Source organism: Pagrus pagrus (genome assembly GCF_965226575.1).
Source record: "Pagrus pagrus genome assembly, chromosome: 11".
In the NCBI taxonomy this organism is placed as follows: domain Eukaryota; kingdom Metazoa; phylum Chordata; class Actinopteri; order Spariformes; family Sparidae; genus Pagrus; species Pagrus pagrus.
Window position 1 is genome coordinate 19282710 of NC_140195.1, and position 17902 is coordinate 19300611.

General features: G+C 39.8%; 1 protein-coding gene across 8 annotated transcripts in view; it reads left to right on the forward strand.

The window, feature by feature from the left end:
• chl1a (cell adhesion molecule L1-like a) overlaps positions 1-17902 on the forward strand; it is a 60414-nt gene that overhangs the window by 13941 nt on the left and 28571 nt on the right. For 7 of the 8 annotated variants that reach the window (XM_084365574.1, XM_084365577.1, XM_084365580.1 and 4 more), the window contains 10 exons: positions 10067-10243; positions 10789-10897; positions 11030-11217; positions 11362-11484; positions 14614-14784; positions 15139-15177; positions 15378-15483; positions 15591-15772; positions 15907-16041; positions 16954-17094. In XM_084365574.1, the coding sequence (XP_084221700.1) occupies positions 10162-10243; positions 10789-10897; positions 11030-11217; positions 11362-11484; positions 14614-14784; positions 15139-15177; positions 15378-15483; positions 15591-15772; positions 15907-16041; positions 16954-17094 (1276 nt within the window). In that variant the 5' untranslated portion in view covers positions 10067-10161. Of the gene's footprint in view, positions 1-6970; positions 7135-10066; positions 10244-10788; positions 10898-11029; positions 11218-11361; positions 11485-14613; positions 14785-15138; positions 15178-15377; positions 15484-15590; positions 15773-15906; positions 16042-16953; positions 17095-17902 lie in introns of those variants that run through there. The other variant, XM_084365578.1, reaches the window with a different exon arrangement.

The following is a 17902-nucleotide window of genomic DNA, read 5'->3' on the forward strand; positions in this document are numbered from 1 at the left end:
ATGAAAAAATACATACTATTTCAAATCATGTACAGAAGTTCCCCAAAATTTCAAGTTCTCTTGGGGGAAGGCATTGTGTCTAAGAACTGAAACGGATCTTCTAGTGTCTCGTGTCGTTGGGAGCTAATCCTGCACATAGTTAGAAACACACACAAACACATACAGTGCCAGCACTGTAATTAAAGGTCCTCTGTCCTGTTCAAAGACCTGATCAAGGAGCTTGGGGATGACATGTGCTGGATTTCTAGAAGGCTAAATATCTGATTGAGTCACAGACAGGTCAGCGAGCCAGGAATGGGCTACAGCCAATGACAGCAGACCCTCCCCTCTTTCTTCCTCTCTTCTCTGCTGTCATACATACAAGCTTTTCAGCATTTGTTACCGTGTCGTCCTTGCTGAACCACAATAGGAGCTGGCATGTTTTCAGTAGCAAGTAGTAGTTTTCAGTAAAAAATAATCCTGGCTTTCCACGCATCCTAATCCAACCTCTCACCCATATTCTTTTCTATTACTTCCTTGTTTTTTTCACTGTAAATCAGTGCACAATCAACTCGGCCCACTTGGGTCATTCATGCATGTCACAAACACAAATTTCAAATGACACGCAATTTGTTCAAAAGAATTAGAACACATCATTATTTTCATTGCGTTATTAACTGTGCAGCCAATCTAACATCACATTTGTCCCATTCTTCCAGCAATCAAATGTTGATTTTTCAACAGCTGTATAAACTGATTATTTGCTTTATGCCTGTCACTTTTATCTTGCCTTACCTTATATCTTATCCTTGATGGCCCTACAATCTTCTGGCAGGGGGCCTGCTGAAGCCTTGTGTGCCGAATAATATGCAGTCAAACAAGGTTGTACACTTGGTGCTGCACCGCACGTCTGTCGTGCCTCAGTTAGGTGGTAAGCTATGTGAGTTGGCATATTTGTTTTCATTGAAGAGTAGGACAGTTGCCTTTTTACAAAGTCGACAAACAGCCTTATTTTTGTTTGTGACTTTGGCATCTAAGGGTGCTCGTTATTGCCCTCCATTTTCGTAACATAACATTAGTTTAGTCCACAGGGCCATGGGTCTAGCTGATAGTTTTAGAGTGCTTGATCACAAACTACAACAACCAGCCTAATGCACTCATGAACTACACATTTCAAACGGGTTATTAAGGCTCAAATATGAACATTCACCCCACATTTGAACAAATGTTCAGATTTTGAATAAAATTTGACAGACCTACTGTCTGATCTTGTTATGTGTGACCCCTGTCGCTGATCAGTCATGCAGTGTGCAAAGCACAACGATCGCAAGACTGCAGATTGCAAGGCCAAAAGTGGTGTAGTGTGAAAAGCACAGCGATGGGACAACTTTGGAAGTTGTGTGGTGTTGCACAGCCATTAACATACAGAAATCGTAATGATAAATTAAAGATGCAATGGCTATATTAACAAAATAGTCTCCCCACCACCAAAAGTCAAAACACCGGAGAGAAACCATCTACAGCACACAAAACTAATTTAAATACATGGAATAACACTAAAAAAATGTATGTTGAGGTCATTATAAAGCTGTTATTTCATTGTAGCTTTCATTAACAGTCATATTTGTGAACAAAGCACTACAATCCTAAAAAATGCTAATGTTTTAAGACAGACTTTTGCAAACTGAGCTATGGTCAAAATTCTGAGGGTTGGACCTACACAAACAGCATTTATGAAGCAGAATGTCATCCATTTGTTGGACTTCTTCAAAAGACTTTACCAACCAAACTAAATACCACTTAAGGCCTTCAGGATTATCCCATAAACTAATTACCAGCTTAGCTCAGGCCATAGAGCACAGCACTGCTCCCTTATCTGCCTCTCTGCAACAGCGATGAACAATGTGTTAGGGTGAAGGAAGGTGTGAAGAGGTCTTCTCCTGGCCTCCGTGTTTGAAGGGAGGAAGTTGAGTGTGACTGCTGGTCTCCACACTGTCTCTCCCTGTGCTGCTAGCTGTGGCAAACTGATTAAGCTGCTGAATGCCACTGTTTGTCACTCTTCACTTGTGCAAGGGACACGTTCCCATAGTGATTCATGTTGTTTCCTGGCCCGTATCACTCAACAGACTTTAATTTTTTAAAATGGAAATCCAGCCTTTGAAATAATTTGTGTTCACATGTCCATGTTTTCTTTGTGAGGGAATATTTTTCCAGAAAATCTGAAGCACTAGAGGAGAAACTATTTTGTTCATTCAGGAAATGCCCAACCTTGAGGTTTGTGTTTGGTATCAGGAATTAAAGGTTGTAATGTAGCGTGCCAACGGTTTGCGTGCCAGGCTAGCTTCTGATAATAGAGGCAACTCTTGACCTGACATTCCAGAAAGTACTATGTGTCAGCGCAAGAATCCCTCAAAGCTTGGCCTTACTTAATTGAGCGGCACACCTCGACAAACATCAGTACACCACATGTGCCCCAAGGATGGAGGAATGAAACTACTGTTCTGGCATTAATGGTATTTTAACAACCCATAAACCTATGTAAGGGTGCTGCTGTAGGGGTGTGTTTAGTTCAAATAAATCACATGCTATTGGCACTGATGGATAGTAACACAGTACATTTACTCAAGTGCTGTGCAATAATCAGAAAAACTTAGAAAATCAGTACATACATGTAAATGTATGTATTATTTAGCCTGCACTGTAAATTTTAAAAGTTGACTTTAAAAAAGTCAGGAAACCGATTACCTCATAATTGTTTTTTCTCCAAGTAAAGTCACTTTGTCAGATATTGCAGTGTACGTTTACTTGTACATTTGACAGCCGAGTACATTTATTGCCAGAAAACTACTTTTGACTTTCACTTTCACTAAAGTAATATTTTAGCACGATATCTTTACTTTTACTGAAGTAAGGCTTTGGGGAACTTCTTACAACACTGGCTAGTGGTTTTTGGAAAGTTATAGATGTATCCAATGCTAATGTTTTTTAACCTCTAGCTCTCCACGTGCATATGCTTTACAGTGTTTTTGTTGGAGTGCTTTGAGGTTTAAAGCCGCTACATGCTTTTATCTTTAAACCTTTTGTTCCTGTGTACAATGAAATTGCGTCAAACTCCTCCTTTACATAATACTGGACGTGCAGGTTTGTAGGTGGATGTGTTTGATGTGTGTCAGAGAGTTGTTTGTGTGGATTCTGCACTTACTAGCTTGTTATAGTACTCGATGGACTGAAACAGAGACAAGACTAACTTCACTGCAAGCAATGAGAAAAAGACGCGTTGACCTTTGAGGTAAGGTGAGTTTCTATTTCTTAACTAGTTTAAATTCTCAAGACTGTCAAGAGTTGTTTTGCAAACAAGCAAAATTTCAACAGCATACACTTTCTCTCATCATAGAGAAAATCTGAATATATGTGCCCATGTCTGGTTGTTGGTTAATAAATTTCTTAGCAATCTTAATGTTGATTGATGGTTGATTAATTGATTAACGATTAATTTTTAACATCCCTCGAATGAGTTAGTATCTCAACTGAGCAGTCTACTGTATCTGACTCCTCACAATCTATTTGATACAGTCTTTGAGATATGGATAATGCGACAGGACTTTGCCTGATATTGGCATATGTTGAGTGCATCAGCTGTTTTAATCTTCAAAAATATCTGTAGATGTGTTACGTAGATAAGCAGGTCATTCAAAGAGTATTGTTAATGAAGCCGATATAATAAAACACAGATAGATGCGGTATTTGCTACACAAAGAGTAATCAGATAACATCTGCAGGTGTCAACCGCAGCTCATACAAACAACAAGACTGGGTGGTAAACATATCAGTTCAACCAGTAGCAGTAATACACAAACAAACAGGCCACGGTTCAGGCAAACGATCAGAAACACATTCCTCAAAGCTACTGTTGTTTTGCATGTGATTTTTGGGTCTTTGCTTTCTCCATAGATCTAACAACAAATTAGTCCTGATAAGGTCTAGGCACCAGTTGGAATAGTTGTCACTAGATAACTCACAGTTTGAAAGCGTGCATGAGAGTTTTTCTGCAGTTATCGCATTTGTGTTTAACTTTGTGAATTTTAAGAATGAGACGATAAGTAGCCCAACCCATTGAGTCTCAATCGTCTTGTGTACTATACAAAGAAGACACAGGAAAGCTTTTGTTTGCCAGAGCACTCTAGTATTTCTTCTTGAATGGCGCTTGTCTGGAGGCGAGCTTCCTCTCTGTCGGTCCCAGCAGATGTTTATGGACATGTGAACCCTCCTCCATCGTTGCTCGTCATTGTCTAATGACAGCAAAGCTTGTCACGATGCGTTTCTTTTGTGTGTGCATGTCTGCACGTGGTGTTGCATATGTAAACACTGGAATCTTTTTTTTATTGTGCTTTCAAACAATCTTAGAGATTATAATATAATCATGAATTAGTCCTGACCTTAGCTGATGTTGTAATAGATTTACAGTACATACTTAGGTGTTTCCCGGTTGCCTTTCCATCCTTTTTTAAATTATACTCATCACACACAAACAGACACATATATTTACAGTTGGTTGACCCAGTCAACTCATGGTTTAGTATGTCAAGCTTTTCGTAAGTTTGTTTGGAAGGTATTTTCTAATTGCTAAGGATGTGTGAGCTTTGCGTAAAGAAAGAAGCACATGACTTGTAATTACCTGAACGCACAGGAGGCAAGAACTGTTGGGGAGGAAGTGCATCATGACAAAGGCATGGGGCAGGGCAACCGTTTTTTGTCAGTCACCACAGGGGACTGAGGTGTTGGTGGAGACGTGACGATGGAATTCATAAACGAGGTTTCCTCTTGTTTGTTTTTCAACATTCATGTTAATTTAACAAGCACAATGAAACTGGTCATGAGCAGAGACCTGTGCATTGTCTTCTGTTTGTTACTATGTATGATGGTCACCAGTGAGTTGTGAGTCATTATCAGAGCGATAGTAATTTGAATCTGAAAAAGGTTTGATATAAGTATTTTATATCTTTATATGAAGACATGGCTAACCAGCACAATTAATGGAAATTTTTTTATCCAGTCTTACGTAGTATGAGGATTTTAGTAGGCCAATCTCTGGCAGTTAGGACCTGGCCTGCTCCTTGGGAATGTCATGGTTCCTCATGACTCCACTCTGATTCAGGGGGCTATCATTTTCATCATCAATTAGTCTGGAGATTATTATCTCGATTCATTGATATGTTGTTTGACATATAAAAATAACAGAAATGAGCAAAACTGTCAATCTCAGTTTTGTATGATGAGTTCGACCAACAGTCCAAAATCTTAAAATATTCACTTTCCATTGATGTAAAACAGAGAGAAGTAGATCCTTAAACTGGAGAAGGTGGAACCAGCAAATGTTTGGCAGTTTTGCTTAAAAATGATAAGTGGTTGTCTAAGGAGTTGCAGATTACTTTACATAAATCGACTAATGAGTGAACATAAGTCATACATACATATTACAACTTCAGCATCGATCTTCTATGTTGTATTTTCAGTCTCCTTTGCTTTTGATGCCAACTTTGCTTGTCTCAGTTCCCATAGCATTCAGCCAGGTGCATATATTTACTTAGACAAGACACCGTGTGTTAAGCCTAACCCTGGCCGTGCAACAGCTATTGTCTTCTGATTACCTTAATCTTTTGTGTACATACATGGTCCCATGTCTGCATAGCTTGTCAAGCTTTGAGTGAACATGTAAGTCCAAAGTGTTGCCTCCAGGGCTTTTTTTCTCTTCCTTTACAGAGGCAATGTTTTTTTTAAACATGGAGAAGGTCCATTTGAACTGAAGACAGCTGTCTCAAATGGACTGTGTAATCATGTTTAGTGACAGCAGGTTTAGGTTGAATTTCACTGTTTTAAAGTAAAAGAAAAAAAAGTAGGACTGTATAGAAAGTGTGGTTTCCTAATTTACATAAATAATTGAACACAAAGGAGATTTGAAGAAATTTCGACTAAATTGCACACAGGCCACTGTGTTTTTGAAGTGATATAGTGGCGAGTCTCTGTGTCATCGGGGCCTAAGACTGAAAAAATCATATAAGCTTTCACTACCTGGTTTCAGGCTTTAATATACTGCTATAATGTATGTAATGTCAGTTCTTTTTCCTGCTGGTTGAGTGACCCTGGGGGTCAGTGTGAGCATTGTTAACCATTTTTTTTGGTCATTATGTTTCCATTAGGCTTATAAAATAATGTTGTGGGTACAATCTCCATCTGTAAAACACTTTAAACTCAAAACAGTGTACCTGCATCGCAAATCCCTGCTTTAGCCCTTGGAATATGAACGGGGCCTATTGAGAGTCTTACTGACCGATAACATCGGAGACCTCAGTATAAAAATATTTGAATTGCTTCTGTAGATTCAGGAGAAATGCAGGTTGAACTGATTTTTTTTTTTTTTACGTACCTTCAGATAAGAAAATATGATTGCACGATAAAAATCTGTCAAAAGTAAGAAAGTTGAAAGGAAAAGCCAAATCATGTTTTTAAAGATCCTAGTGGCCTGCTATCAACAGCATCATGTCTATTTCAGGCATCTCCTCCCTTGCCTTCATCTATCAATACCCTGGAGCATTGCATGGAAATGAAAGTACACTTCCACAAAAGCTCTGAGAGAAGATGACTCCCTTCCCTTTTCAATGGAGCTAAGACACATTGCATTAAAATCATTGAAACGAAGCTGGGTGTAAATGGGCGTGCATAGTTTGTGGAAGGCAGGATGGAGGGATCCTGGAAAAAGGGAGAGAGAGTGAGAGAGACATGCCTGTACTTCCTCTCCGCCCATTCTTTAATGCTCGCTGAGTAGCCCTGCAGTGCAGGCTTTGTCCCAGTCATTGTCACAGGCTTAGAGAGCCTCTTTGCCAAGTGAGAGGCTTTGGCGACATATGTCACTTGAGTGAGTCTCCTGTCGCTCCTTTAGCCGCTTGAGTGGAAGGGCGGGCAGGGAGGCGTGTCTGTGCAGCAGCAGAGGAGAAACGTGAGGTTGAGGACGAAGGACATGTCAGAGATGTTACTTCAGAGAGTTGTGTGAATGATCCCTTGATGGTCCTGTACCGAACTTTCTCTATGGACTTGTAGTGTAGCTGCCTTGGGCCTCTTCTAGAGGTGGACTTAGGATGTGGAATGACTCCAAAACCAGTGAGTAGTCTTCATGAAAACTGCTGTTTTCAGTCCATATCTGTGTATTTTAATAGATTATTTTTGTACTGATAATTTCTGAATTACTTTGCATTCTGTTCTTCGCAGCTCATGTACATACAGTCATTTGTAGGGCTGCTGGGTTGTCTGAGGGAAGTTGTACTTAGTTTGAGTTTAAAGAAAGGGAGGGGGTCTTTGTATACAGTGTGTGTTGGCAGGGATTAGTCATGTAGTAGTCACACTTCGTGCCCCGGCCAACTATTGGTTTAGGAAACAAAATCCCTGCGGATTTGTGGCTATGATCTGCCATGTGTTCAGGTAATAGATCCTTTCCTCCCAAAACAAATGCTTTGTTATCTGTTTACACAGGGACCCCACCCCGTTTTTACGCTCTAAGGACTTTGCCTTTCAGATGGACTGTGTCAGCCTTGTGTGAGGTATTAAAGTGGCAGGTTTGCACATTTCCACTTGCATATTGTTAGAGCTCAGTAATTAGCCAAATAGAAAGGTTCCTTGGGTGTGCACCAGGCAGTGGATTTGCTTCACATGAATGAAAGTTGTCCACTTGGTCCTTGCCAGGATCAACACAAATCTGGATAAAAGGTCCCACACCTCATGTCACTGGTGGAGTCTGGGCCTCCAACGCAACAGGGACTTGGCATGCTTTGCTGGGCTGATGTGTTTTTTGTCTGTGATTTAAATCACAACACTGTCACTGATGTTTTATGCCTGTATACTACTACTTGTAGGTGGTCTCAAAGCTGTATCTGAAATACAGTATACAGAAGCATTAGACTAAGAATGGCCGAGGCTTACAGCTTTATTACAACATGAAAATGTAGGCTTACTCCACTGAAACAAACATGAACCAGCTTTTGTTTACCATTCAATCCGGGGGAAGATAATCACAAAAAGTCCTTATTGCAAATAATACTCAGCCACAATCTCTCAATTTGTTTAATTGATTCTAAATTCAAGCAGCTTAATCCTGCAACCAGTCTACAGCAATTACCACATTAACCTTTCTCACTAAGATGGACAACGTATGAAGCTTTGTGTCCTTAGAAGAACCCCGGGTAGCACTCAGTCATTGTTAAGCAGCGTACTGTATGACTGCTGGAGCTCCCTGCCTTCATTCTCCTGATAGCAGGATTAGCTGGGGGTTGAACCCATTTGGCATTGCCAGAGCTGCCGCCACAGTCTCAGTGCTGTGAGAACTAAGCCGTGAAATACTGATGGGCTTAGACCAATTTATAGTCTGCCATCTTGGATCTAGTGATCGTCGCAGACAGCAGCTTTGTGCCAGTCGGGTTTACTGTAAGCATGCCATGCGATGCCACCAGCCAGGCTTTACAGTTCAAAGGGTAATCCCCAGACAAGTACTCTGCTGTGTTGTGCTACGACATCACAACAATGAGGGACAACTGACTTTGAATCGCTAGTAGTATCCTCAATGGGAAACTGTGCATCAGTTTTTTATACATAATAAGCAATAGGGTTGGGTCACAACAGAGATGAGAAAGAAGTGAGACAATCCACAGCAACTTCCATCATCAGCTCTGGAAAAAAATGATAATTCAGAATGATAGTGAAAAAGACTTTTTAAAGTTTTATCGTAAATGTATGATGATTTGCTGCTTTCTAATATTCCCTGTTTTTCCGTCATTCGTGATGACGAACGTGACACACTTGTTTAAAAAAAACAGCATATACACTCTTATTTTGGTGTAAAAGAGGTTTTGGGGATTTGAACTCTCCTACAAGAACAATGAGGCACCAAGAACATCATCTTCATCTTTATGTAAATGATCAGCTAGTTGAAGAAGTTGTCGTTTAGCGATAACTGGGCTTATTTTCACTGCCACTGACGTATATTAGCATTTTTAAGCTGAAATCGTAAGCTGAAATTCAACAACTGGCCGTGTCCGCAATTCCTTACATACATGCTCTTTAGTAAGCTGAAACCGTATGTGTAATTTTTTTGTATGTGCGAAACTGCACACTGTTTATGGGGAAATATTACAGGAGTGACAACAACAACAATAGAAACAAAGCCGGTGCTTCTTCGTCTTTGGATTAGGCAGACTAGACGCTTCAATGGCGTATTGCTCCCCTGTCCTGCTTATGTTTAGTATTCTTTTTGACTGTCACTTGTATTTATCATGTAGTCCAATACTGTGCTGATATGCCACCATTTTCCACCAATTTTCATTACTGTATCTTGCATGCTACTGTGATGCAAAAATCGGTCTATAGACAGACGGACAGACATAAACAGTTCCTGCTACAAAAGGTGTCAACAGTTTGCCATGTTGACACACAGACGCACAAGGTGAAAAGATAACCAGTCGATGCTGATGCAGCTGGTAAAATCTAAGGATAAAAAATATAGAAATGAAATGATTGAAATGATTTATTGTCATTGCTCTGCCTTGGAGTACCAAGTCTTCAAGTTAATTCAATAAATGCCGTTTAGGTAATCTAAATTTATCGCGAAACATCATGAGGAGTATTATTTTTTTACCCTGAGGCATGTTTGGAATGAAATTATCACAACAGAACATCCCTGAGTGCATTTTAATTGGTATTATCTTAGAAAACACAGCAAAATATGTGGGTTTGATGTGTTTTCATGGTGTCAGATCTAATTCATGCATTTGCCTTCTGGTTTTCTTTACTTTCACTTGGCAGTCGGCCACATTGTATAAAGAACCTGTTCTCAACATCGCTACTTTAAGTGTGATTATTCACAGCCCATTTAGAGCTAAACAACTCTCCCTCTGTGATGTTCATCCAGCCTTACATTTCTGTGATTGGAACAGATGCTTGCAGAGCTCTTTGCTGACCACCGTTAGTCAAAGTGTTGTGTATTTTTTCAAGCTGAATTAGTTGACTCATGACCATGTTTTTGATCTTTCTTTGACTCTTCCAGGTCCTCTGCGCCTTTATGAATTTCAAGTGACGCCTGCTGATCTGCATCAAAGTGTTCTCCTGATCTCTGCTGTCTCCATTAACCAGTAGAGGGTGATGAGGTTGGTGGGGACCCTGCAGCTTGTTCTGCTTCTGGCCTTGACCTCTTTGGCCACGGGCCTCAATATTCCTCTGGAAGGTAAGAGTGTCATGATACTGAAATAGGGCGTGCTTACATAATCAGTACTCCAGTCATTCTCCAGGAAATATGAAAGAGTTTGAATGCTGTGAAAAAAGCAAAGATTTTAACTACCTGTTAGCCAAACTGGTTGCTCAATGTGTTAACATTCCTCTCTCTTATGTTCATACTTTAAGCTCTCCACCCTGCTTGAGTGTAAATGTTTGCAGCTTTTTAAAATTATGACTAACAAATAACAACTTGAAGTAAATTGTTTAAGTGTTGCAGCAGAGGTGTCTTTGTTTAGGGAAGGCTTTGCAATGAAGATCTGGTGTGCTATTTTAGTTTAGTGTGTATCCAAGACACCTTATTTGTCCAGGTCATGCCAGGTTGTTGACATTCGCCTGACTTCTCAGCTTCTTACAAGGAAGCATGAATGAATAGGAAAGAAAACTGAAAAATATATAAAAACCTTGTTTTCTTGTGTGTGATTGTAATCCTGTCAGAAAAACGTACCGTTAAACATTTCTGTGATCATTCTGCGTGTATGTCTCTTCATATTACAGTGGAGCAGCCTCCAACCATAGTAACTTATACAATTCGTCCCATTATCGCCCTTCCGTTTGATCACACTGTAAAGATCAAGTGTGAAGCCAAGGGCAACCCAACACCAGAGTAAGTGACGCCACATAAACTCTCTCACTGTTTAAGATAAACTGTGACAAAAGATCAAGACTCATCACTTCACAAAAAACATTCTGTATATCAGAGGTTAACTGATGGAAACTATATATTTTGCTCCAACAGATACAGATGGACAAAAGATGGCGAAGACTTTATCCCTCCGCACATCACGACAAACAGAACAGACCCCACAGGTGGAACTGTTGTGCTTCACAGCAAGCACCTTGTCATGTTTCAGGGCAAATACCGATGCTTTGCTTTTAACAAGCTCGGAACTGCCATGACGGAAGAGATTGAGCTCATAGCTCCCAGTGAGTGTAACTTTCAAAAGAAGCTCATCTACGTATAATGTGAAATTACTGATTAATGCTTTTCAAATTCACCACGAGTGAATTGTCTTTAAAAAGTTTGCATGATAAGTTTTTCATCTTGATTAACATCTGTCTTTTGATTAGGTGTCCCCAAGTTCCCGAAGGAGGGACATCCTCCCATTGTTGTTAACGAGGGAGAGCCGATCACCCTGCACTGTAACCCTCCCGAAGGCGTTGCCCCACGTCAGATCTACTGGATGTCTCTCGGTAAGCAAGAAGCAAATGTTTATGTCAGTAACTTATATGGTTGATACACCCCTCCCAAAAAACAGTTAATATTCTTCAAGACTCTTCAAAACTACCACTTCACTTTCAGTTGTGTTTCATGATCCTGTTTTCCAGTGAAGACTATCCTAAAGGCTCCATGCCTAAATAACTATGTAGTACAGCGTGTCACAGGGCCATGTCTAAAGGCAGAAGTGTTCTTCTTCCATCATTTGTCCTTTTGACACAGAAATGCTGCCAAACTGCTGCAAACAAAGACTTGCCATTGAAGTCCCTCCTGGATTTTGTTGTACTTTTTTGTGCCTGATTTCATGACAGCCTTTTAAAAAAAATTGCAATGCACATTACAATGATTTCAGGCAATTTCATGCAAAGAAATTGTAGGAGCAAGTGAAATTGCTAAAACATATGTGTTTTTGCTTTAGAAGTTTGTGTTCCACCACAACGTTGCAAACAATGCAGTTTACTCGACTGTACGTCAGGGTATTGCCTTGCACGGTCTGGAAACAAACTAGTAAGTTTAGTGACATACATGTATGGCTGAATGTTTTGGACCAGGGACGGCTGTAATTTGTAAAACTCCCAGGAACTTACAATAATTGGTCAAATTTGCTGAAAAGTTGTGGAGACTGAACAGCATTGTAAGGTTGCACAGAATTCAAAAGGATTGGTTGAATTTGCCTTAATTGTTGTGATCATCGCAACTGACTGGAGGACTGATTATCCTGCTTTTTCATCTGAACCAAACAATGCCAGTCTATTACTTCCCCAGTGTTTGATTTTAGATAGCATGCCAGAGTTGCAGAAGGACAAGAGGTGTGGTGTGTAACACAGCAGCCAGTGTGACAACATTTGTTCTGTGGTGCTGGCTCAACCTTTTTTGAACTCTGTTACTACCTCCGCTACTCGCTTAGAGGTAGTAACAGAGCAAACGATGTGCGTTTAAATTTCAAAAGATGTTAAATGCACAATATAGTGTGTTAACAAGCACTTCGCTTGGAAGCTGGTATCACTTCCATATCACTGTGCAAGCGCCTTGTGTCTGCAACACACCTTGCTGAAGTTTGGCGCAGATGTAACTTCTGGCCATCAGTGAAGTTAGCAGGAACAATGAGAAGAAAGTTACACACCTTAGGCCCACAAGTTTACCTCACATTAGGATCCTTTCACCGCCAAAGAAAGTGAATCCCTGTGTAAATGTCACCACAGTTTTGTCTGAAGTGCTTTGTCAAAGGGGGCTGAGTTTTCTGTCCAGCCACTTGAGAGCTCCCCAACTGCCTCCAACAAACCTGACTGATGCCAGAAAAGAAAAAAAATATTTCTTATAAATATTTTTTTTTGGTGTTCAGAAAGACAGGGCCTAGAGGCATGGGAAGGAGTAAATAAAAACACTTTTGCAGAATTCTTAGTTTTAAGGTTATTTAAAATCTTTGTTTTTAACTTTTAGTCTCAATATCACTCATGGATATTTCCTGGGATTGTTGTAGCAATCTATACATTAAACATGATTAAAGACACTTAAATACTAATAGGTTGTCCAAAAAATACAAACACATTTAAAAAAACATCTTTTAACACTGTGATCTCTACTTCCAGTATTAGAAATATTATTTACTCCTTAGTACTGACCCATCTTTGAACCATCCTGAAGTGCTATGTAACGTGCATCAGAACAAAATATGTCCTTTTTTATGAGTTTGCCTTGAACATTGACAAAACAATTAGTAACTCAAGGCTATGTCTTAAATGAAGCTCTTAAGTACTTTGAATGGGTGCTGACTAAGGAGTGACACAGAGCGTCACTGACCCGTGACTTAAGTAATGGCTTCATGTAAACCAAATACGCTGTCACAGGGTATTTATGATTTCACCGGCTCTATGAAAGGAAACTCTTTAGGGCATTTCCATTACCATTACCACAACCTGGACCATATTTCCCCATATTTTTGTGTTTAAGCAACTAATGGGGACAATCATTTCTGATATTGGTCCAGTTTTGAGTGAGAGTGCTGCAGCCGGCAGCTGCCAAATGGGCTGCAATGTAATCCCTGTGGGTGCACCATCGAGGACGTCCACGTAAAGAGCTTGTTTTTGCCACTGACAGGCTCAGATTGTTTTTATAAATGTCCCACAATATTATAGAGAGGATCTCCACACAAGTTTTTGTCAAAGAGTCAGATCCTTTTTGTTAAACCAGAAACAGCTGTTATGTTGCTCTTGCCAAAGCCACCAGAACAGAAAATAAAGATTAAACTCACCTAAAGCAATGTGTTTTGTCTTTCAACTGTCCCAACAAAAACCAACTCTGGTTTGGTTGAAATAAATCCTTAATCCACTGCGTTGAATATGAAAATATTCTGGCTCCTGCTGTTTTCCCTCTTGGTTCTCTGATGATATTTTAACATCTAATGCAATGAATTAAAGGTTTATTTCAACCAAACCAGAGTCAGTGATTGTTGGAACAGTAGAAGGATGAACTGTGACTATGTTTTGGTGAGATTTCTTGCTAACACTTTATATTAGGGAACACATATTAACCACAAACTAGTTTCTTATTAGCATGCATATTAGTAGCATATTTCTGTTTTTAAGCCATTATAAATCACTTACTAATGCCTTATTCTGCATGATCATATTCTGCAACTACTAGGCCATTAACTACTGTGACAGTTCCCTCAATAACTCCCTAATCACTGCTTATTGATAGTGAGTTAGGGAGTTGTTGTAAACCACTTAATAAGAATAAGCTAATAAGAAACTAGTTCATGGTTAATATGTGTTCCCTAATATAAAGTGTTACCGATTTCTTTTGTGTTTGTTGAGTTTGAATGTGTGTTAAAAGTATGTTTTACGATGATAAAAGTAGTGTTTCTGCAAGTATGTGGTGGCTTTGGGGAGAGCAATGGCGGCTCTTTCTGGTTAAACAGAAAGGGTCTTACTTTTAAACAAAAATCCATCTCAATAGAGATCCTTTCCATCATTTGTCAGTGACAAAAACACACTTAACCTTCATGTAAATCACAAATTAATCACGAAAAAACAGCTCAACACCATACACAGCCATTGTCTGCAGTGATTGCATATCTCTGATACCCTTGTGTTCTTTTCCAGGTCTCCAGCACATTGAGCAGGATGACAGGGTTTCCATGGGCATTGATGGCAACCTGTACTTCTCTAATGCCTTACAGAAAGACAGTCGTAAGGACTACTGTTGCTTTGCTGCCTTCCCCAGAATACGCACCATCGTCCAGAAACACGCCATGGCTGTCGTGGTCAAGAGCTGTAGGTTTACAAAACGATCTGCATTGCTTAACTGTACGACGGTAGCTCATGTTTGTTATAAGATCAAGGACAGATGTCTGAGGAGTTAAAATACAAACAAATGATACGAATCACCACAGGCCTTTGTGCTTTTTTCAGAGGAGTACAAAGACAGCATTTGCATGTATTTTCAGGTATTTACTGCAATTTTTGAAATGTTCTTGGACTGCATACCAAGAAGCAGGGCTCGACTTGTCATGTTGAAGCTCTGGGAAAGTCTGCTTTGAAGCTGGATTGAGCAATAGATGTCAGTGAAGCTAAACTATCACTGCCACCACGAGTTTTATTCTTATTGTATTTTGTTTGTCGTTCCAGTGAATCCTGGCAATGAATCTGCTGACAGCCCTGATGCCAGTAAGTGATATAACACAGCAAAGCCTTCACAGCAATCAAATCAAAACATGTTTCAGATTATGTGAACAGGCAATATAGTTGCTGTGTATGTTGTATGTATGTTGTAATAAGCTGCAGATAACAGATCAACTGTAAGATATTGTACAGGCTATATGATAGGGTGACATTTACATATAACTGAGGAGGCCTTCTATGTTCAGCCCCCCCAGTGAGAAGACCCAGCATGCTGCTGCCCTCTGGTGTTCAGACAGTGAAGGTGCTGTTGAAGGGAGAGACGCTGCAGCTCGAGTGTATACCGGAGGGATAGTATGTATACACGCTGTATCATCACAACTGCAACAACACTATGAATCATTTATCATCATTGTTATTTTCCCCTACGGCTCACAAAAGGTCTCTGTTTCATGTCATAGTCCCACTCCCATGGTAAAATGGAAGAAAATGGGCGACAAGATGGCTCCAAGGAATAAAGTTGACCACTATGGAAAGCTGTTGACCATATCTGCTGTGGAAGAGAGGGATGGGGGGAAATACATGTGCACAGCCGAGAACTCTGCTGGAGAGGCAGTCCACTACTTTGATGTAATAGTGGAAGGTAGGTCAACACCAACGCCAATTACGCATGTATTTGTGGGTGCGTTTGTTTTTGTTTCAAAGAGAGAGCTGTTGACACAGGGATCCAAAGTTGTTTTGACTCAGACCAACACTGCTCTGCTTAACATCTCCCAGAGCAGCCAAAGTGGCTGACAGAGCCTCCTCAGAGCCAGCTGACTGTGATTGGGTCTGATGTTCACATCAAGTGCTCGGTCACTGGAAAACCACCACCAGACATAACGTGGAGGAAGAACGGAGAATTGTTCGGAGGTGAGTGGAAATGATTTGAGCTGTGGTTTTTCTGCATCTTGCCACTGGGCAGGAGGACGGTGCAATCAGCGGCTACACCAAACTTCATCCACACAAATGAATCTCACAAGTAGCTGTTCCGCTAGATGTTCTTCAAAGCTCATGAGACGGGCTTGATTCCTTGACGGGAATGATTTGTATATTTTAAGAATTTAGATTACAGAAGCAGTGTCTTTTCTTTACAGCTTAAAGTACATTAGAGGAAAGTATGAACATGTGAAAAATGCAACCCAGTCTTACAGGAGTGGTCTTGAGGTTGACTGTTATGATATTATGGGCTGGCTTATGATAATTATACTGGAGTTTAAATACATTGTATTGTACATTGGGACAATATGCAACTGTAGGCTTTACAAGTATTTTAATTAAATCTAACCCATTGATTGTTTGATGATGAAGTTTTTAGTTCAACTGTAACATTTCCTGCATGTCCTGTGTCTTCTTTTATGTTAGCTATTGTATAAAATAGTAACATTGGCCAACCAACTAATTATTTTGATTAATCTGCTGATGACAGAAAAGATAAAAATGTCCATCACTGCATCCTATAGCCCAAGTTATTGTCTTCAAAAGTAATTTTTTCTGACATAAAAATACATAAAGATTTTCAGTTTACGATGTTATAACAGAGAAAAGCAGCAAATCTTCACATTTTTAGAAACTAGAACCAGAGAAAGTTTTTTATTTTTGCCTGATGCCTTTAATTGATTATCAAGGTTGTTGTAAATTTTTCTGTTGATTGATCAATTATTTTTAGACTTTCAACTACTGACATCAGTTTATGCTAACAACCCAATGTTGGTTGTGCTTTACTGTAGTAGTGTAGTGTTCTTGTGAAATGATTTTGATGTTATGTGTGTATGTTGCTGTCAGATGACCCAGACAACAACCGGCGTGTGCTTGATGACACTGTGGTGATCCATAACGCCACACCAGAGGACAGCGCCGTCTACCAGTGTGACGCCTCTAACGTTCATGGCAGCATTCTGGCCAACATCAACGTCATGGTCACAAGTGAGTAATACTGCAAGACGTTATCCATACACCGGCAGCGAGGACAGAGTTATTGCCTAATAAACACAGTGGCCACTCTGTCAGGTACAGCAGGATTCAGGAAATGTTGTGTAGTTTGTGTGGGCTCAATGACTTTTCACAGTTCCTTCGGATTTATCAGATCTTGAGGCGGTTGATTCTCTCTACAAAACCTTTTTTACCTGATTAAAAAATACATTCTCATGGCTCATTATCATCCTGGAAACATTTGCCTTAGGGTAGATTATAAGTTGCAGGAGAGTAATTATAAGCAACATCATGTAGATTCAAGGCCATCAGGAAAGATCATCACCAGTAAATGAGAAAAGGGAACACCTGCACACTTACTCCATGCCACAAAAGTTTAATAATGACGATGTTTCGATCCCCATTAAAATTTTCTAATGTTTCTATGTAAGATAAAGGTTTGATATTTTGTTCTGTGTACTTTATTACATTTTTAATTGTTTTTGGATGTCTATCACCCTGGGCTTTTGGGATGGTTAATGGGGTTGAAACATTATTAAACATTTGTGTCATGGAGTAAAGGTGCAAGCGTTAGCTTTTTTTAATATTAAAAGTGAGAGGAGAACCATGACAGACAATGCCTATAAATGGATCCTAGGATTTGTATTGTTTAGACTGAATTTGCAAGATTTTTTCACTCTTTAATCACCCTATTTTGTGCTCACACGCTTACTGTAACTTTATCTTCATTGAAATCGTAGCCACACAACTCTGAGGTGCAGCTGTATCCCATCAGGCTGTGATTTTTTTTCTACTTGAGATG